Here is a 21,885-nt window from a genome sequence, read left to right on the forward strand (position 1 = left end):
CCAGCCCCTTCCTTCCTCTTATGTAACTTCAGAGTTGTCAAGGTTATAGAAGTGTTTTTTTTTTTTTTTTTAACTGTAGTATTGAGGAGGGACTGGCAGAGCTGAGTGGTGCAGACTACCAAACCCTTCCTCTAATGCTCCATGCTGGGGGCCCCCAAGGCTAGAGTCATCTGGGGCTCCTTTGATTTCTTTGAACCAAAGTCAGAGAATCATTTGTGCTATTTCAAAACAAAAGTATGAAATGCTCTGTGACCTGAGCAACTCCGTTTTGATGTGGAGAAGGTCTTTCAACATGTTCTCTGTTTATCCCAAATAAATTATGTATAGGCTAACTCTGACTCCAGCTTTTCTAGGACTCTTGCCCTGGATTTCACATATTTTATTGTGTTGCTAGACTCTCCCTGTCTGTCTTTCTAATCATGGCAACTGGATGCTCCAATCCTGTATTAACCCTGACTACTGTCTTTTCCATATTTCTGGGTACATCTTTCTATACTGCATGTTATATTTCCTTTTCTGCTATTATACCTGTGAGTGGAAAAAAAAATTCTCTTTCCCCGGAAGGTGTAGCAATTGGCTTTACATAGGATACAACTTGAAAGTGGGAACTTGGAAAAGTCCTGTCTTCCTTCTAGTCATCTAGGTTGTGCACTGTAAGAAGAGCCTGTCTTGGGGTTTCTTTGGCAGTATTTCTACAAAGTGGTGACCTGTGCTGGTGTGACTACATTGGTTTAGGACTCAGTTGCTTTTTTTCTCCCTGTGTTAGGTATCAACAGCTGGAGGAGGCATCAGCCAGCCTGCGAGAACGGATCAGACACCTAGATGACATGGTGCATTGCCAGCAGAAGAAAGTCAAGCAGATGGTTGAAGAGGTAAGCAGCAGCGCAAAGCCTTGGGACCAGGAGTGCTTCCTGTGATGGGGAGACTTCAGCCCTAGAATGGATGTGGCTCTCTCAGCAGTTTCCTCTGGCTCCCACATGAACTTACTCAGGCAGGGATTTCTTCATATGTCTGGTGATTATCCTTCTAAAAGAGGGCTTTCTCCACATAAAGTATTGCAGTTAGAAAGCTGTGAAGGCAAGTGGGTTCATAAATGCACCCCGTCTAGGAGGACAGAGATACCCTCTGTGGTGTGAACAGAGAGGTTGACTTGAGCTCAGGGCGCTGCAGCCTCCCAGACCCGCCTGCCTCTCCCTCCCAGCCGCCACTGCTGTCCTTTCTCCATGTTTGAGTGCCTCTTCCTGTGCTGCTCCTCACACTCCCTTTCCTTGTCTGCTTCTCTCTTTTCTCCCAACTCCGTTTTCTCTCTCACTCCTGTTCTTCATGCTTTCTTTTTTCTGTAGTCCTTTCTCTTTCATAATGATCTCTATAACATGAAATGAAGTCACATATTTATTCTTCTGGGGATGTTTTACCTTTTTTCTAAATGAGAAAAAGCAGGTAAGTTGAACACGTACATTTCTCTAAGAGGAAAGAAGAGGTCTTTGGGCTTGGTCAGTGTGTTCATCTCTCTCCCTCTTGTGCTGACTTGATAGAGGAGAGTCCATGCTGTTGTAAAGCCTGTCACATATTATTGTAGTTTGATAGAAAAAGAATAGTCAGTGCTAATGGGGTTATAAGAAATCCCTTGGGTTAAATTCTCTAACTTGCAAAAGAGAAGAAAAGGCATTAATTCAATTCAACATTTGTTTGTCACTGGAGAACTGAAAAAAAATTTTTTTTTTGCCTAATACTAAGCACAACCCTAAAGAGATATCTGTTTTATTAGTGAATTATTAAAATTAAAAGTTTACTTCTGATAAATAATTCATACACATGGTAGACAACATTCAAAGTTTATGTGTTTTATTAACCCATAAAATATTGGGGATGTTAGTGTGGTGCAGTTAAAGTCAGTGAATTAGAAGGGTGAGGAGGGACACTTTTTTATTGGCTATAGGATAAGCACACATGTCACCCAGATAGAATTTTGTCCCCAGAAGAGAAGCCCAACCATACCATGTGAATCATGTCTTTTATGAGCTTGCACAAAAGTCTCTGGGGAGAAGTGGAATCAGTTAAGGAGAAGCTAGGCCGTACCTTTGTCTGATTTCCACCCCAAGCAGTGGCCACAGGGGTGATTCTGGCCTGCCATCAGCACTAGGTAGATCTCAGAGGTATTTCCCAAGGGGAGGCATCACTTGTTACAGTTCCATCTCAGTGAACCTTGGCTTTCAGGGCATACTTTTTCTGCTTTTGAATTTCACACACTGGAAGTCTGGGGCAAAGGTGATCTCTTGTTGTCTCCCATGGGACTCCTTACCTGTGGGAGCTGCATTTCTTCCTCCTCACTGCAGGAGACTATACTATTCTCATGTGACATGTTGGAAAACCATAAAACAAAACTTCACACTGATTGGCTTTTGAAGCAGTTAAATCCTTATATGTAAGGGTTTTAGAGTGGTAGCAAAATTAGATAGACTTTGTTATAAAGACACTTGAAAGGAAGTATAGACTTCTCTGCTTTGTAACCTGCCAGATTAGAATGAAGGTACCAGTTTGAATGAAGTGGAGTAACATGCATGTGCATACACCTGATTATGTCTCAGTAAATGAGACTTTTGGCTCTAGGACTCCCCAAAGATACCAAAATCCTTGAATACTCAGATCCCTTGCATACAATTTATGTGATCCTTCCATGTACTTTAGATGATATCCAGATTACTTATAATACCTAATGCAGTGTCAAGGCTATGTAAATAGTTTATGCAGTGTTGTTTAGGGACTAATGACAAGAAAAAAATCTGTACATGTTCAGTACAGATGCAATTTTTATTTTTTTAAAATATACTCAAGCTGAGGTTGGTTAAATCCACAGGTGTGGAGACAAAATGCCAACTGTGTGTGTGTGTGTGTGTGTGTGTATGTATGTTTAGGGGAGCATGTACATATATCAATGTCCATGCTGTGTTCTCTCTGCATTCAGAAAGCCCAGTCACTCATAAGGATGGCGCCTTTAGAGTTGGCGCCACCTAGGGGCTGTCTGGGTTTTAACAGTGAATGGAGACTTAAAAATTAAGAATGCTTTTTTTTTTTTTTCTGAATTTAAATTACCTAAATCAAATAGTAAAAATGATCGTATTTTTCTAGTATACCATTTAACTTCTACAACAAAAAAATTGTTGAAAAATCTCAGCTGTGTATACATTTATGGAAATACACATTTTTTTTCTTAAAGTTAGAAACATGGAAAAGCGGCATTGACAAATGAGCACTTTCAGAAGAGCAGGACCAGGTTGGAAGGAGTTGAGAGTTCTGATAATGGGGGCACTGGTTGGAGAAATTGGGGAGGACATAACCAAGGAGCACTGTGAGAGCTGTGCTCTTAGAAAGTAGAAGAGGAAGTATATTTTGGTCTGTATTATGAGGCAGAGCCAGGCCAGAACCACTGGGTGGCACTTGCAAGAAAAAAATTTCAGTGCTTCATTCAAAATATAGAAAACGTTTCTGATATTGGGAAAGTATATAGCCCTTCACCAAGGGTGTCTTCCTCATGAAGTAAGAAGTCGAGTGAGGAGCTCTTCAGTGTTCCAACAGAATTCTGTGTTCTGTCATCTGAAAGGCTGTGTGGAGGAAATCCAGTACCTTTATATAAAGAATTTTTTGTTGTTTACTATGATGTGCCCCTTCTTATGATCTCAGCATTATTACTTTGCATAATGAGTGAAATCAGCTAAACCATAACTAAATCCCTTCAGATCACTTGGGCCAAGTTTTGAAAAATCCAGATGACTGAATTGGTCAGTGTGAATTCTTGAATTCTGGCTTTAGAAGAGAAGTATATTTTTATCTGGAAACACTTGCTACTGAAAGAGAAAGAGAGAGGAAAGAGGCCGATTTGGCCTAGGATAGAGCCAGCCTTCAAGCAGATATTAGGGACAGTTTTCTTTTCTTCATGCTGAATCTGAAAGTTTGTATGCACCACAGCTCCACCTTTAGCAAGGATGGGAATCCAGTTTCCATCTACCTCTAGTGTCATTTTGGTCTTAATGTCTATGAAGAAACTTATTAATTTGATTGGCTTCTTTTTTTCAGCTCAAAATGTCCAGGTACTACTACTGAGGCTCTTGGAAACCTTAAATATTAAGCAATCTATCTTTTCCACCCCTGTAGGATATCATCTCATAAAAATAGTGGTAATGATAGTAATCTAAATAAAAAAGTGACTGGCCCACATTTTATAGTCCTTAGTTCAGTAATGTCATAATTTCCATTGTGTGGGACAGTAAGGACTTGTACTATATAAGAAGGGTTTAGGGTGGGGAGGGGATCTTTTGAAATGTAGGATGAGTACATATTTTTTTTCTTTTTTAATTTTAATTTGTTATATATAACAGCAGAATGCATTAAAATTTATATTACAAATATAGAACACAATTTTTCATATCTCTGGTTGAACACAAACTATAGGCACACCATTTGTGTCTTCATACATGTACTTAGGGTAATGATGTCCATCTCATTCCACCATCTTTCCTATCTCCATTCCCCCTCCATTCACCTTCCTCCCTTTTGCCCTATCTAGAGTTGAGTACATATTTGAAGGGGTCAATTCATTGAAAAAAAAAAAGCAAAAAGAACATTGTCTTCTGAAAAGTGTAGGGTAAGTACCTGCACTAGTCTAGGTCTTTCTGCAGGATTATGTAGTTTGTCATGGAGGTCAAGCTTCTTCTTCCCATCACTAGCTCTCTTAGCTGATTCTGGGTCTGACAAAAATAGTATGCAAAACAACAATGACATCAACAAAGCCCCACCTGTGCAGACTGGGTACTGTGGGCCTTTTAGGCTGCTTTTTTACTCTACAAGTGATTCCAGACTGCAGCCAGGGTTGAGACCCATGCCCCGGATTTTCATAGCAGTGGCCTGACTCCCCCTGTTGGGTTGGGTTTCATGTTTTTCATGAATTCAGCCAGCCTCCCTGGGAAGCTCCTAGACCTGAGGGGAAAGCTGCTGGTGAACTTGGAGTAAGAAGGTCTCCATGGAAGAAAGCCCAGGGGACTAGTCATCAGGGATTGGAGCACTAAAATGAGAAAGCTGGTCCAAGTCTGAAACTATCCAGGTCTTGTCAGACAAGCTTTATTCCTTGCCAACCCCTAGATCCTGGGTCCTGGGAGGATTCTATAAAAACTTGTTCTTAATGCTGTATTGGCTTGGGGGTATGCAGATCATAATATCTTTCTATAGTCATCCAGATCAATCCTGGAGGGATGATATTACAAAGGGGACTGAGATGTCCTTGTTAAACAGAGAATAGAGACTAAAGTTTACAGAATCCAGTCTACATAATGTCCATGGAGGCTGGGAACCTAACACTTAACACAGAGACTGAGTGGTTCTCCTGGATCCTTTTGCCACTGTGCACATCTGGGTGTATCTGCTCTCCTCCTGGTTTAAACAATCTTCTTCTATTTATCAGAGGACCTTACACTTGGCTATACTGTACCTCTTTAGAAAAGAGACAAACAAGCTAGACTTGATGCACACCTGTAATGCCAGGGATTTAGGAGGTTAAGGCAGGAGGATTGCAAGTTTGAGGCAGCCTGAGCAACTTATCAAGACTCTGGTCTCAAAATAAAAAGTAAAAAGGACTGGGGTTGTGACTCAGTGGTAGAGCGAGCCAGGTTCAATCCTAGTACCGCCAAACAAACAAAACAAACAGAATGCCTTGGTGAAATCATATTAACAATGACCACTTCTGAAGTGGAAGACACAGCAAAATGGTTTCTCAATTCCTATCCAATGTTTTTCAAAGTATTTGCTCACCATCTCTTAGACCCTTTTCAGAGTGATGATGCCCTCATCATAATGTGATGACAGTTCCTTGGGGAAACAAACTGAATGGGGGTGGGGGAAGGGGGACGGATGACATGTGGCTCTTCAGAGAGTAGCGACTTTGAGTTTCTGGTTCCTTGGCCAATTGGCCAAACAGGGCTTCCCTTGTCTGTTCTATGTGGAGCCCCTGAACTTATCTCCCCAGTCCATGAGTCACACAAGAACCTCTTGTGGGCGGAGATTGGAGATTGTTAGGGATGACAATAAAAAGTAACCTGAAAAGTTTTTCATTTTGTTGTCTATAAAATGAGGTTGATATCATTATCTGAGAGATTTTTGGGTAAGAGTTAAATGAGATGATGTCTAATAAAGCATTGTGTTAATTGGAACATAGGGAATGCCTAATAAATACTAGCTGCTGCTATTACTATTACTGCTGGTGAATGTCTTCCTGTTGTGTACACCTTCAGTAAAGGGAAGTGACTGAAAGCAAGTGTAGCTGATTAAAGTACTGACCAATACTCAGGGCTGCTGTTTTTTCCTTTTGGAGGCCGTGCGGGCAAAATCAGATCTTTTGGTACTCCGCTCTCTTTCCTTCTGGGCTCTGTGCTGATCTTTAGCTTAGCCATCAGACTATTGAGTAGAATATTTACATGCAATGCAATTTTTAAAATTTAAATTCTTCCCAAGAAACTTCCATTTTAATTGGCTCAACCATTTGCTGTCACAGTTCATTTCAAAGTTGTTGTGGTGCACTGGAGTGTGCCACATAGAAACACACTTTGGCCAAATGTCCTGTTTAGAGGATTCTGTTTCTCATCTCTGATAATCAGCCAGGTTGGGGTAGGGGAAGGAGCTGTAGCACTAAGCCCTCATCCCTAATCCACTCAATTCAACTGTCTCCAGATCATGTCGCACGAGCTCTTCTCCAGATTTAGTCTACGGCTCTTTGGAAGATGATACACTGGTATTCTGCTCTGTGTGGAAGCGATTCCCTCTGCTGCTCCTGATTAGAAGAACACTTGTACGCCCTCTGCAGGAAGAGGTGGTATTTACTGTGATGAGCCAAGGAACAAAAGAGGAAGGACATTCTGTTCAAAAGAAAATTGGATCCTGTGGGGCTCTCATTTGTGAAAACACCCACATACTGTGACCTCAACTTGTACATCATAAAACTGCAGAGTCTGGAGAAATCCGAGATCCACAGAGCACTTTTTAGACATTTAGGTTCTCAGACATCAGGAAAGAACCACAATGAAAAAGACTACTCACCATAATTCAGGAAGTGTAGATTGACCTAGGATCTTGGAACATGAATCCTTTCTTATGGAAAAGCTGCTGAGAACACCAGATATAGTGATGGGAAGAGAACTTGAAGAACTTCAGTGCCCTGAGAAGGAAGTGTGCCCCACTGGATCACACCTCACAAAAGACAAGCAGTGCCATGTCCCTGTAGTGTGATTGCATTTGGGAAGTGGCCCTCAGGTGTCCTTTCCCAATGGGTATCAACACTAGTAGGCTCTCTCTCCTTGTTTGTTTAAGGAAAGTTTATCCAACCTGGGCATTTTGCCAGATTGGACAGTTCAACAAACCTCGTGGAAAGAGAAGTATGTCTGATGAAACTATTTGGCTAAAATATACTGAAGTGAAATATAGCTCATGTATACTTTATTTTTATAGAGGTCTTTCTGGACATCCACAAGTGCTGGTTTTTCATCAAAACTTAACAGTGTTGCTGGGAACTAGTTGGTCGTAGCAGCAGCAGTCTTAGTGAAGGGGGTATTAGCTTCTGTAAACCAGTGGACTGGGCTAATGGAGGTAGTTCATGGGGAGGCCCACCATGCCTCTGACACTGGATAGTTCTCTCCCCTCACATCTTTGTGGAAAAGCAGGTATGCAGATGTTTTCTTGTCCGCATTTGCCCTTAGTCTTTCATTTTGATATTTCTATCCGGCCCTTTTCCAGTCATTCCCTACTTGCTTCAGCCACTTCTGAAATTAACTGCTACTAAGTAGCTGCAACCAGTTTACCCTGTGCCTGGTGCTCCATTTAAACATGGATCCCACACACCCTTCTGAGCATCCAGAGTTCCACAGGACCTGGAGTGAGCTTGAAGAACAGCTCACCTGGACGCTACACTGTGGCGGTGACTTACACTGTTTCCAGGAATTCCTCTACTCATCCCATGTTTTTCTAAGTCTCTGGTGGAAAAGTCTCTGGCATTTGTTCTAGTGGAATAGATTCATTACCCACTTTCAAAAGGTGCGATAATCGGAATGAAGGGAGTGCCATGACCTTCAGAGATAGTGGAGCACCAGCTGAGTCCCTCAGGTGGTGGGCTCCCCTGTTTCTTCTCTCTTTTGGATATGGACAATACCTGGAGGCCAGAAAGGCCTTGTTTTGGGGAGCAGATAGTAGAGGTCCAAGCATCTCTATTAACCTTAGAGTACCTCCTAAATATTATGGCCTAGAGCCTCATTACAGCTTCCTCTCATCCTGGCCGTGGTCCTGGGCTAATTCATGATCTTCTCAAATCTGCGTTCCTTCCTCACACAACTGGTATTCAGCTGCTCTTCTCTGCCTTTTCTGGTGTCCTCCAGTTCACTTCTTTCTTGCCTGGGGATGTGGTAGGAACTTGAATTACTGCCTAGCAAAACCCGAGTTGTGTGTTCAAACGCACCCCATCCCCAGCCTCCCTCGCCCTGCCCTTAACTGCATCTCCTCTCCTGTCTGGATGCTCCCACCCAAAGGAGGTGCTCCTTGATAGTTTGAGGCAGAATTTATTTATAGTATATGAAAATGTTAGAGTTTTGAAGTCTAATGTTAAATATGGTATTAGTTACATCCTTGTTTTAAAAACCTTAATACTTTATCCAAAATGCAAAACTATTAGAAGGAGCATAATTGTGTGAACCTTTGTTCTCTACGTATTCTTGCAAGAACTATCACAGTGCACTTGATGATAGAGCTTGATTAATGTTTTCATGGCACCAGTGTCTTCCCTAGGGAGAAGGTCTTTTCTTTGTAAATGTCACTGAATCCATGTTCTCTTTATTGAACTTGTTTCTCATTTGCTTTGAACTATTCTCAGAGACCTGGCTGACCAGTTTCTGTCCCTAGGAAGTTCAGGAGGCTGAGTAGTTCATGTTCCAGGTCCCTACCAGCTGTTGAGCATGTCTCTTTTTTCAAGGCTGTGTATACAGACCTCACATTCCCACATTCACCCCCTCTGAGTGGTTTCCATTACTCTATTTTTAAGTCCAGGAAACTGAGTCTTACAGTCTTAGAAAATAAGTAGCCAGAAGTCTCTCAACAAATAATGGTGGTGCTGGTTCCACTCCAAGGTCTTTGACTCCAAAGCTAGCTTCTTCTCAGTTTTTTGATTGAGGGAAAAAAAATCAAGCTAAAGAAAATTAGAGATAACAATAAAAAACTCCACATACCATTTTCTAGAATTAAAAAATGCTGACATTTTGACATGTTTTTGTTTCTGTTTTTTAAAATAAAAGGAAACATTGCAGATAAAGAACAGGTTCTTCTTCTTTTTTTAATTCCATCCAATTCTACCCCTTTTCCCACTTCTACCCTTCCTTCTCCTTCAGAGGCAATTTGGTGTCTATCCAGGCCATGAATCCATACTTTTAGTACAGAGATATGTGTTTATTATTAGTATATGGCTTATTTTGTGTTGAAAATTTTTTGCATAGATTTTAATCTATACTGTAGAAAATAAATCATATTATACACATTTTGCAACTTACTCTGTATTTGTGTGTGTGTGTGTGTGTGTGTGTGTGTGTGTGTGTGTAGTACTGAGGATTGAACCCTGGGGTGCTCTACCATCGAGCTACATCTTCAGCCCTTTTAAAAATTTTGAGACAAGTTCTCACTAAGTTGTTGAGGTTTGCCTTTAAGTTGTGATCCTCCTGCCTTAGCCACCTGAGTTGCTGAGATTACAGGTGTGTGCATGGTACCCAGCTGCAAATTACTCTTTTTTTCTTGTTTTGTTTTTGATGTTATTACATATACATTTAAATTATTTATTTCATTGGCTGCCTAATATATTTTTATCTGAATGTATTGTAATTTGTCTAACCTGTTGATAGACATTTATTAGTTTCCCAGGTTTATTATTCAACAAACTGCATCAAACATACCTCCATCTTCTCTAACTGGGAAATACCCTTGCAGGAGGAATGGCCAGGGCGTGGGGTTGATGCAGCTTAGCTTTACTGGATACTGCTCATGTGCTTTCCAAAGCATTCCTACATTACGTCATATATGAGAGGGAAGAATTCTCCAAATGCTCATCACCACCTGGCACTGTGTGGACTATAATTTTGTCCAGTTATGAAATAGCATCTCATTGTTTTAATTTTAATTTGCGTCAGCCTGACTTCTACCCATTCCAGATCTCTTGACTGAGCAACTTTTCATAAGCTCCTTGACCATTCAGGTGTCTTCCTTCATGTATATGGGTGATAATACATCCTCTGTTCATGTTTATATTAGGTTTTTATCTTTTCTCCTGCTGGTTTGTATAAACTCTCCATATTATTAATATTAATCACTTATCAAAAACATTTGGGTGACCTAGTCAATGGTGCTTGTTTGTGGTGTCTCATATTGTACGACTTTTAAATCTTGGTAAAGTTATCAGTCCTTTTGTGCTCTGCTGTACATCTTGTTTGTTGTAAAGATATTTTCTGTAACTGTTTTGAAGTTTTGTTTTTCTTCTTTAGGTCTTTAATTATGCCCCATGTGCCCATCCCTTCCGTCCTTTCCCTACTCCATTTTTTCATGTAGCACTTATTGCCTGCTAATGCACTTTGTACTTCTCCTGTCAGTTTTACTTATTTATTTTGTTGTTTTCTCATTGCTAGAATGTAAGCTCTATGCAGGCAGGGACTTTTGTCTGTTGTGCTCATGGCTGTATCCCTGATACTTGGCATGGTCACTGCCCTGTAGGAGGTGTTCAATAAATATTTATTTGATAAAGAATAATCCATGTGGGATTTATTTTTTTGCATATGGTATGACTAAGGCATCTTTTTATTTCGCTCATGAAAGCTTGTTTCTTAAAACCATTTTTTTTAATGTCACCTTTGTAAAATTGTACTTCTTTGCCCTGTGCCACTGTCTTTGAATACTTCTGTCCTCCTGCCCCTCTGCTGAAGTCTAAAGGAAAACCCAGGCCTTTGCTTAGTGGGAGTGGGATTGAGGCAGAGCCAGGAATAGCACACAGGGAGCTCTCCTCTGATGGGACAGTTAGTAAACATGGAAGAAGTACCTTTTGTGAACTGAGTCCAGAAATAGACATGCGTTCCTGCTCTCAGAGGACTTTCTGGCTGACATTTCAACTCCTCAGGTCTGAGACAGAATAAGTGATACGTCCAGTTGTGAGCTTTGTGTACTGGGAACACAGAAGCAGGACCGCATAGTGGTTAAGTTTGAAGGTCCTAAGTAAATGAAATCTGGCTTTGCATCCTGCCTCTGCTCCTGATCAGGCTTTGTATCTTGAACAAATGACTTATCCTTTCCAAGATTCTGATTCCTAATCAATAAAATAAGAATAATCATCATAGGACTTCCTCCACGGATGATTATAAGGTGGCTGTAAGGGCCACTGAGAGCATGCATGCCAAGTGCTAATAGCACAGTGCCTATAAATCAGTACTAAATTTGGTGTGGGCGGAGAGACTTCAGGGAGGAGGTGGTGTTGGACTGGGTCTTGCAGGATAGCTTGAATTTTTTGAGGCAGGAATTGAATGAGTGGGAAGGGTTATACCAGACAAGATATAGAATAAATAAAAACAAAAACATGGAGGCCAGAAAGCATAGGGTGAGTCCAGGGAACACTGATCTAGTTTGACTGGATTAGAGGAGAGATTGCTAAATGAAGAGGCTGGAAATGTAGGTTGAGAGTAGTCGTGGTAGGTGGTCAACACCAAGCCAAGAAAAATCGTCTTTATTACTTTGCTCATAATTCCTCAGTGGCTCCCTATTTCCTGATCATATCTGAGTCTCTGATTGAGGTTTTTGGCAGTGGGTGCTGGACAAATAGGAGGGGAAAGGGCAGGAAGGGCAGCTGGGAGGGAGGCTGGGCTAGTGCTAGGGAGGGCTGATGTCCAAGGGTACTTGAACTTCATTTGCGAACATTTTTGAAAATACCATTTGTTTAGCACCAGGTGTGAATATATGTATATATTCATTACATTATTCTGAAATAGTTCTCTCCCTGGATATTGCTATGATGCATCTGGTATTTTGTCTCTGAAACTGCATTCATCAGAGAAAGCACAGGGATAAATCAGCTGCTTCCCCACTTCTCCATTCCACCTGCCTCCTCTAAAGTCACAGGGAAATGAACAGCCTGAAGAATGAGGGTCCTTGCAGGTTTTTTGTTAAAGAGCTCATGCCAACCTTCTTCCCATCCTCTCCTCACTTTTAGGGCAGCAATGCAGTGCTAGTTTGTTGCCTCAGGAAGGATGGGGGCAGACAAACCTCTGACCAGCAGGAAGGTGTGAATAAAAGAGCCTGGGCCTCTCCCAATAGAGAGAGTCTTTCTTGAGTTGAGGTCTTGGCCCCACCAACGTCTAGGTGCTTGTTGAGGGGATGAACAAATGGTGAATCTCTTGGATCCTCGTTGAGTGAGTATAACCACCTGAGTTCGTTTCTCAGCATCGAGGGCTAACCCTGCAAAGGCCAGGTACCCAGTGCACATCCTTCCTGCCTTCTTGGGAAGCCAGTTTATCCACCCTTACTTGACATTTTTATAGCCAAGTCATTTTTAGGCACCCTGGAGGATCAGTTGCTCTCCTTAAAGAGAAGTTAGGTTATCTTTAATAAAAGATAGAAATCATACCAAATTAGATTATTTTACCTCAGAAGGCAGTTTCAATGGATTCTTTTGAATAGCATAGTTCTATTATTATATATTACTTCAAACTTAATAGAAAAAAATTGATTAAAATATGTGCCTTGTTCATATGTAGCCTGGCTGAATGCCACAAGGCACATTAATTGAAAATGAATTTCCACAAACCCAATCAAGCATCATGAAGATGAAAAATGTACCTTTTCCCCTCCGTTCCTTCATTGATTTTTCATTTTGCCCACTCAGAGCTTCATTTAGCAATTCTTCAGCTGAATTTTGTTGTGGCCTTAATTCATTCCCTTCACTCCCTCCCCACAAATGAGATAATGTTCCATTTTCCTTCCCCTTATTAAACTGTTCTTTCATGCTGCATTAAGGCAGGGCAGATTCTGATCTTGTCATATTTCTCTATGTATTATTTTTTTAATAAAAGAGTCTAAGCTTTATTATTTTTATTCTTGAATTTTGTGATGGCTTTTATCAAGGAGAATGTACTTTAAAAATACAATAGCTATGAAATTACAGCATTAAAGACTTTCAAAGTAGAATTAAAGGAAGCTATAGCAAAAAAATAAAATCATTTTCAGAGAAAGAATGTAAAATATCAATTTTTTTTTCTCTCTCTCCCTCCCTCTCTCCCTCTCTCCAATGCAATATATAGGGATCAAACATGATTCCTGTTTTGTTGAGGGAAATGGAGACGACTGTCTGCCAGAGTGATCAAGAGTGATCAAGATTTGGGTTAAAACAAGGCCCTGTCAGGACAAGAGGAAACCAAGGGAGCATCTGGTAGAAGCCTGGCTGAGCTCTAGAAAGTTCTTGCCTGTCGTGTTCCATCCCTGCCTAGTCAGATCACTGGTTTACTGGATCTGTAGGGGTTTTGAAAACAATAATGGGGAATTTTGAACTATTTCCTTGGGAAATTTTAAAAATTTCAAATAACATAGCAACATAACTTTCCCCAGAAAAGGCTATTGGAACTCAAAATAAAGCATCATTTTGCTTAATTATGACCTAGAATTCATAATCTAAATGATCTCATTTTGTTTAGTAACATTAATTGGTAGTTACACATCATTAATAAATATTTCAATGGAAAAATTAATTATTTATTTATGAATGCAGTTCAAACTAGGAAGTCTTTGTAAATGAGGGTCCACAGGAAGGAGTAACAAAGCAGGGGTGTTGGTGACAGAGGTTGGGACACTTTGTTCATTAATGTGTGGTGGAGTTTTGTGGTGTGGGTGCACATAATATGCACAAAGCCCCCAAACCCAGACTTGAATAAATGTGCCTGTGGGCCTCAACTGGCTATTCCTAAAATTAAAGTGAACACATAATAAACTTCAAAGAAAATAATAATGTCATAAATGGTCTGGATTTAAAAAATCTAGTTCTCTTTCCCTTACAGGATCTTAAACAGTTGGATTAAATGTGACTCTCAGTTTTGTCTTGTTTTGTTTTAGTTTTAAGGAGTTTATGTGAGAAATCAGCAGATCATTAACCAGGCACCACCAGATGGAAAGTGACTGGGGCTTCAACCAAGGGGTGTGAGGAAAACGTTTGATTGGTTAAAGTAGAAAGCCCCTCATTGAAGTTAGTCTGCAGTTTCTGATTGGCGAAGTTCCTAGCTACAGATTAATTGGTGGCTTCTGATGGGTAGAGTTCTTAGTCTTAGGTTAGTTGTCAGTTTCTGATTGGTTAAGCTTGAGCTTCATTTTCCTGACCTATGACGATACATACTGGTTTCGTTTGGTTTGCTTGGTAGGCACCCCTGGACCTAGAGCTCTAATTATTGTAATAACCCCCCGCTTTTGTTCAGTCTCTCATTTATGAGAGTTTGACCCAAACTTGGGTGTGATGCTCTTTGTCACCATCGTGGCTAGTTTGTGTCAGTGTGAAACTTGTGTGACTATCCATTTTAATGTGCCTTCTAGTATTAGTGAAATAAGGAGTAGAGTTGTTGCACACTCCGCACTCCTAGTGTGTGACAATCTAATGTGCACCTCCCGTATGCTGTTTCAGCCGGTTTCCTATTTTACATGAGGCATTTCCTATGTATATTATTATTTCCCAGCTGAGAAACACCCAAAGAACAATATCTTGACAAACAATTGTTGTCTAGTATTTAATGATTATTTGTTACTGTATTTTTTTCATTAATGTCTCTTCATAGTCCCCAAGTTCAACACTGAGTCATGTTTTCTGAGTCTTAACACTGTTGGACACTGGTCACATAATTCTAACTACACAACTTTATAATTTCCAACATCTAATAGAAGTGGCCCATGTTCTACCTGCTACTAATGGGGGAAAAAAAACTTCTCAGGAAGCTGAGAAATCTTACAACTTCCAGGGTTGAGCTGAATTCAAAACAGAACCTTCCTAATTTGTATACAATTTCATTTTGGTCTTGTTAACAGAAGCTCTTTTTTGAAATGGATTGAGAGAAATTCTTTTACTCTAGCAGTCTCTGTTTCCAAAGCAGTTTATAAAAAATTGTGGGTTGATAAGGGTGATTTCATCTCCGAGAAGTGATCTTCTGTATAAGATAATTGATTCACCATTCATTTGTTCTCTGTGGGTTTGGGTCTTTGCAAGGCAGAGATGGAAACAAAGGATAACAATAACATTGACATGTCCTAATGGGTTTGTTCAGAGGATTGTAGCATCACAGAGGAGGGACATGGAGTTGGGATGTGCTGTCCTGGGAGATGACAGTGAGTTGATCATGACAACACGAATTACCCGTGTGGAGAAGTGATGGAGGGTGGGAGGGCATTCCTGATGGAGGCACCAGCTTTGTGCAGAGGCCTGCAGGCAGGAGTGTAGTATGTTAACCAAGTGCTGAGGGGGTGCAGCAGCTTCCATGTAGGTTCACTGAGGGATGAGTTGGGCATGAAATGATACTGGGACAAGAATGGGATCCCAGCAGAAGGGCCTCATGTGTTATACTAGGGATTTGGAACATTAGGAGCTTAGTATGGCCCTTAAGGAGGAGACTGAGATATCTAGCTTCTCTGGGGCCAGGGCCTAGGTGTTTTATCAGTTCCCATAGATGGGTGGCAATGCTTAAGGGTGACCACTTAGCTCAAACCCCATAGGTAGATAACTCAATTATAGCTAAAAGGAGAAAAGCCTCCATCAGTTTTAAGAAGCTAGAACTTTTACTTCCCCTTTCATTTCAAATATCAAACCAGCCTGAAGTCTTAGAGATTCAGCAATCAGCCTGGTTACATGAGGTTACAAGTCATATTCAGTTTGAGCTACAAAGAAACATGATAATTGAGATGAAGATTAGAAGAAATTTTGTTAACATCATTTAAAAGGTTCCATCAAGATGTATTTCCCCCTTGCTCTATTAAGGGAGTCTAATAATAGATTGTTTTTGATATTTAGGTTTAGTCATTGCAACAAGATAGGTGTCCTCATAGAAATGGTTTAGGCAAAGTCTGGAGATACGTACTTCTGACTTCTCAGTTTTAATACTGACTTGAGCCTGATGACCTGGGTCCTTTGCCACCACTTGGTGACAGCTAACCCTAAATGCAGCTTTGTGAGGAGTCGGTAAACCTGAAGGTCAAATTGTAGACTGAAATGGATCAAGGAGTAGGAGCAGATATAACTAATAGATTTCCTTTGCATACTGACAGCATGGTACCCTGGGTTTTGGGGTAGTCTCTGATTTGGGGGGTGCTTTGGAAACATGTGGTTAGCAAGGCCATCTTGGTTCAACAGAGTCGATTCCAGACTATTTTGACCCTGAAGTTGGATTATTTGAGGATAGACAGATGGGTTCATTGATTTATTCTTATCAGGGAATTTAAAAATTTTTAAGATCTTTACTTTTAGAAAGTCTAGTGAAGGAGAAAAACCAGTAATCATGTAATAGTAGCTAACTATGAAGGCTTCTCATGTACAAAAATGCTACGAGACAGTATTTTAAGATTTTTAAAAAGTGGTTAGAAATAGTACCATTTTCCATACCAACATGTGATTTAGAGATTCTGAAGAAAGAACCAAGGACTTTAAGGTCAGATATTACTACCACACTATAAAACCCAGGAGCACGTGAGTGTGCTCTTTTAGAGAATGGGGCCTCACTTGGGATAAGGTATGGGATGTGCTCCAGGGCAGATTGCAGGGGAGTCCAAGGCGGGATGTAAAGTAGGTACCCTCTCTAGGCATGGGGGGCTTGGCCAGCCCAAGCATCCTTTTTTCCCCTCTAATCTGAACTAGTCAACTCTGGTCACAGAATATTCTGGACAGGGTGCTGCTGTAAGGAATGCTTAAAGATGGAAGCAAATGTGCATGAACAGCCCTCACTTAGCACAATAGCACGGTTGCTTCATGAAACATTATTTGCTGAAAATCTGGAGTTCTATTTTCAGAAGATTCTGTACCCCAAATCCTTCTCATGGCCCTTTCCTTCTTCCAGAACCAGGTAACTTATCAGTGTAGCATTGGCCCTGTTTTCTCAGAAGAGCTCCCAGAATCTTTCCTGATAACACTCCTTCCTGATGATGTCTTTGCCTTTTATTTATTTAATTTTTTACAGCTGCCCCTCAGTAACTATGGGGCACTGGTTCTAGGACATGCCCATGAAGACCAAAATCCAAGGGTGCTCAAGTCCCTTGTGTAAAATGGCACATTGTTGGTGTATAACCTGCACATGTCCTCCCATGGACTTCAAATCATCTCTAGATTACTTATAATACTTAATAAAATATCAGTTCTGTCTGACTAATTGTTATACTGTATTGTTTAGGGATTAAGGATAAGAAAATAAAGTCTGTACATGTTCAGTACAGATACAGTCGTTTTTTTAAAAAAAATAGTTTCAATATGCTGTTGGTTTGAATTTGAGGACACAGAATACATAAGTATGCAGGACTATTTTTTAAAGTAAAATCTACAGGATCCTCTTGGCATGTGCCTATAAGCTGCTCACTTCTGTGTTTTTAAACTACATCTACTGCTTTTCTTGACTCACATACCTCTCTGAGTCCTTCAGAGACAGCAAAGAAGTATATTTGAAACCATTTTTTATGTTGTTGGGTTAAATATCACCCTTCACCTTCTTAGAAAGTTTTAGTGAATTTCAGTGCCTATTATGGCTGTCATTTAGATTTCAAAAGGCAATTTAAAAAGAAAATCTTAATACTGTAGGAAAGAATGAAAAAGGAGCATGATGAGGTTACTTTTGAAAATTATTCTGATAAAAATTGAAGAAAATTTACACAGATTTAAATTTTTTTTGATGTTGTTCATAATCCTACATCAACCCCAAAATTACGTCATTTATCTAACTTCTCTTCCAGCTTTTACTTTCACCATTGTAAACTTTTTTCCTGTCCCTTGAGGCTTTTTGTAAACACTCTTCCATTTTGCAGTGTATTTGTTTTTAACATCTGTGTAATACACTCCATCAAATTGATATTCCATAATTTACTGCCCATTCCTTTAGTGCTAGACATTAAGGTTATTTCCATTTTCTCTCTATTATAAATAATGGGAGCAAGAACATCTCTATATATACAGCTCTTTTCCTATATTTGAATTATATCCTCAGGATAAATTCCCAGGAGTGGGATTAGTGGGTCAAAGGGTCTGAACAGCTTTATGGCTCTTAATATTTATTGCTAAATTGCCTAAAGGGTCATTCTAATTTACAGTGCCACCTGCAACACATGAGAGTGGCTGTCCCTCCCAGCCCTGCCAACACCCGCCTCTTTAGTCACTAATTTTGAGCAAATTTAATAGGTATTAAAGGGTAACTTGTTACAGTTTTTAATTGGTAATTTCTTTCATTATTATCAACACTAGACTTACTTTTATTGTTTTTTAATATTTTTTTAGTTGTAGGTAGACCCAATACTTTATTTATTTATTTATTTATTTATTTTTATGTGTTGCCACACGTAAACCCAGTATATCACATGTGCTAGGCAAGTGCTCTACCACTGAGCTACAACCCCAGCCCTGGACTTTTTTTTTTTCTTAAGTGTGTTTCTTATATTCTATTTTGTGTAGTTTGCTTTTTATTTTCAGAGTATTATATTTTTTAAAACTGTGTGGAATTATAATGAAAATGCCAAATGCACTCAGAGAAAAAAAATCAATGAAGCCCACTAGACTCATTATCTAGGTTCAACAGATACTATGATTTGGCCATATTTGTTCTAATCACCTCTTTTCTTCATCATGTGTAGTATTTTAAAAGCCAGGGCTAGCATTGTAGCTCACTGGTAGAGCACTTGCCTAGCATGTATGAGGCACCGGGTTTGATTATCAGCACCGCATACAAATAAATAAATTAAATAAAGGTCCATCAATAACTAAAACAAAAATTTGAAGGAAAAAAAGGTAAAAAGCAAACCCCAGACATTCTGCATATGTTTCCTTTATACTTCACCATGCATTTCTAAAACATATGAACTTTTCCTTATATAATCATAAGGCTATTGTCGTACTTAACAAAATTAATGGTAATTTCTTGGTATCATTTAACGCCAATCTGTAATAAAAATTTGCAAAGTTTATTTTTACTGATGCTTTATCCCAATCAGCACCATTATCTTCACATTTAGTTGTTACATTTCTAAGATCTGTTAACCTAGAGCATGCTGCCCCTGTCTGATCCCACCTTCTGGTTTTACCCTGCTGGCTGCTTATTGCAGGAACTGAGCCAGTTGTCCTATAAAAGTTTCCACATTCTGTATTTGACTTTTTGTTTCCTTATTAGCTCTGGAAACTTGATCAGATTAAGTTTTAACTTTTATTTGTGAGAAGTCAAGAATACTTCGGGGTTAGTACTATATACTTCATTTTGTGTCATTTTTGAGGCCTAGACAGGCCAGTTGTCCTACTTTGGGTGATGTGAAGGCTAATAATGGATTCAGGTGGTGATGGGCCAAAACATAACTATACAGTTCCTCCTCAGCTTTCATCCACTCTGTTTCATTCTCTGGTGATGGTTGTATTAAGTATTTCACAGAGATTGCAAGATTGTGATTTTTCTTATTCTGTCATTCCTACCATATTGATTAAGTAAAATTCTTCAGTAAAGTGAAAACGTTTTCCTCATAAACTCAGGCTTGTTACAGTCTCAAAAAGTAGTTTGTATAAAAGAGGCAAGAGAAATGCTTGATTTTTTTCTGTTTATATTGCCACATTTTCAGGTAAGGAGTTGGTGCCTTTGTCACTTCCAGTGGAGCCCAAGAAGCTGTGATTGCTTTTTTTTTTTTTTTTGAAGACCTATGAAGTATTCATGTGTGTGTACATATATGTATATATGAATATATATCTCCCATGTATGTGTTTTACTCAATTTCATAATTCTTTTTTTTTTTTTTTTGGTACTGGGGATAGAACCCAGGGGCACTTAACCACTGAGCCACATACCCCGTCCCCACAACTAACTTACTTAGTTGCCTAGGGCCTCACTAAGTTGCTGAAGCTGGCTTTGAACTCATGACCCTCCTGCCTCAGCATACCGATCTACTGGGATTACAGGCATGCACCACCTTGCCTGGCTTCATTATTCTTTTTGATGCTCAAATTGTTCTTTCCTTGGCCCACTGAGGGACTTGTCCTGTTCTTGTTTTCAGATATAATAAAGTATCTCAAATTCATCTAATTTATTTTTTGTCCCTGGAATGGGTTGTTCCTCTAACATATCTTATGGGTTTTTTGTTTGTTTGATTTTAATGGAGAATAGTAAATAGAGATCTGAAGGTGTCATGTTGTTATTGTTTTGAAGTTTTCTCAGAGGAGTAATGCATCTTTTATGAAAAACAACAAAAGATTCTGGGTTTATACTGATATGGTCATTTCAAATTTAACAAAATATTTTTTGCTTCTTTAATTTCATGCTTGTATTGCTTTTTATTATACTAAAAATCCTGTTCCCAAACATGATTATACTACAACATATATAAAATAGTTTCTTTGCAACAGTATTTATACTTAAAATGTATTTTTTCCTCTAAAATATCAAATTACCTGTGCTAACAACATTTGAATACTTTTCACCAATTTAATATTACAGATAAAATTGCTTCATTTCAGTTAGTCATCATGTTTTAGAGTTAGTTTTTTCTTTTTGGTTAAATTTTATTTTTTGAATCTATAAAGTATGCTCTCAAAGTTATCCAAAAAGTAACAAAATATCTAAAATGTCTTTCATCCAGTCTCTCTCTCCCTAAGTTCCTCCCTCTCTCTATTGATAAATTATTTCTTAATAATTAGAGTTCTAGCTGGGTGTGGTGACACATGCCTATAATCCCAATGGTTTGGGAGGCTAATGCAGGAGGACCACAAGTTCAAAACCAACCTCAGAAATGTAGCAAAGCACTAAGAAACTTAGCAAGAACCCATCTCAAAATTTAAAGAAACAATAAGAAGGGCTGGGGATGTGGTTCAGTGGTTAAGCACTCCTGGGTTCAGTCTCTGGTACCAAAAATACAAAAAAAAATAAACATATAAAAATAATTAGGGCTTTATCTTTGTAGTATTTATTATACAAATATATATGCATTTGTTTGTCCCCAGCTATTTTACACCAAAGCTAGCATACTATACATGCTTTATGCACATCATATCAGTGTTTTAGAGATCTTCATGTTTTGGAAGGTTACATCTATTGTTATGATACATGGTTTATTAAACCAATCACTCATCATGGAGTTTTGCTTTATGTTTTCTTAAAAAAAAATCCTGTATCTAAGTCATTCTCTATTTAACCACTATATCTTTGAAATCTATTCCTAGAAATGGGATTGCTGAGTCAAAGGGTAAATGCATATGTACTTTTTCTATTTTGCTATATTCCCTTCCATATAAATTATAACTTTTTTGGGAGGGGACCCAGGGATTGAACCCAGGGGGGCTCAATCCCAGCCCTTTTTATATTTTATTTGGAGACAGGGTGAAGCTAAGTTCCATATAGCCTTGATAAATCGCCAAGGCTGGCTTCAAACTCATAATGCTTCTGCCTCAGTCTCCCCAGCTGCTGGGATTCCAGGCGTGCACCACTGTGGCAGGAGGAATTATGACATTTTGCACTGAGAGGAATTTTAAATTTTAAATATGATTTTGTGAATGTTCAACTTTAATACGCAAGATGGTTAGAAAGTTAAAGTGCTATTTAATGAGCGTACCATTTTCGCTATTGTTCAAGACATAGTCTGATATAA

General features: G+C 39.3%; 1 protein-coding gene across 2 annotated transcripts in view; it reads left to right on the plus strand.

Moving 5' to 3' along the window:
* Window positions 1-21,885, plus strand: part of Myzap (myocardial zonula adherens protein) — an 86,718-nt gene that overhangs the window by 43,394 nt on the left and 21,439 nt on the right. The window contains exons 10-11 of one of the 2 annotated variants that reach the window (XM_046461139.2): window positions 767-872; window positions 6,718-11,867. In XM_046461139.2, coding sequence (XP_046317095.1) covers window positions 767-872; window positions 6,718-6,771 — 160 coding nt within the window. In that variant the 3' untranslated portion in view covers window positions 6,772-11,867. Of the gene's footprint in view, window positions 1-766; window positions 873-6,717; window positions 11,868-21,885 lie in introns of those variants that run through there. The other variant, XM_046461138.2, reaches the window with a different exon arrangement.

The sequence above is a fragment of the Marmota monax genome, unplaced genomic scaffold (assembly GCF_021218885.2).
Source record: "Marmota monax isolate L192 unplaced genomic scaffold, Marmota_monax_Labrador192_F-V1.1 WCK01_AAM20220418_F8-fsc00001, whole genome shotgun sequence".
In the NCBI taxonomy this organism is placed as follows: domain Eukaryota; kingdom Metazoa; phylum Chordata; class Mammalia; order Rodentia; family Sciuridae; genus Marmota; species Marmota monax.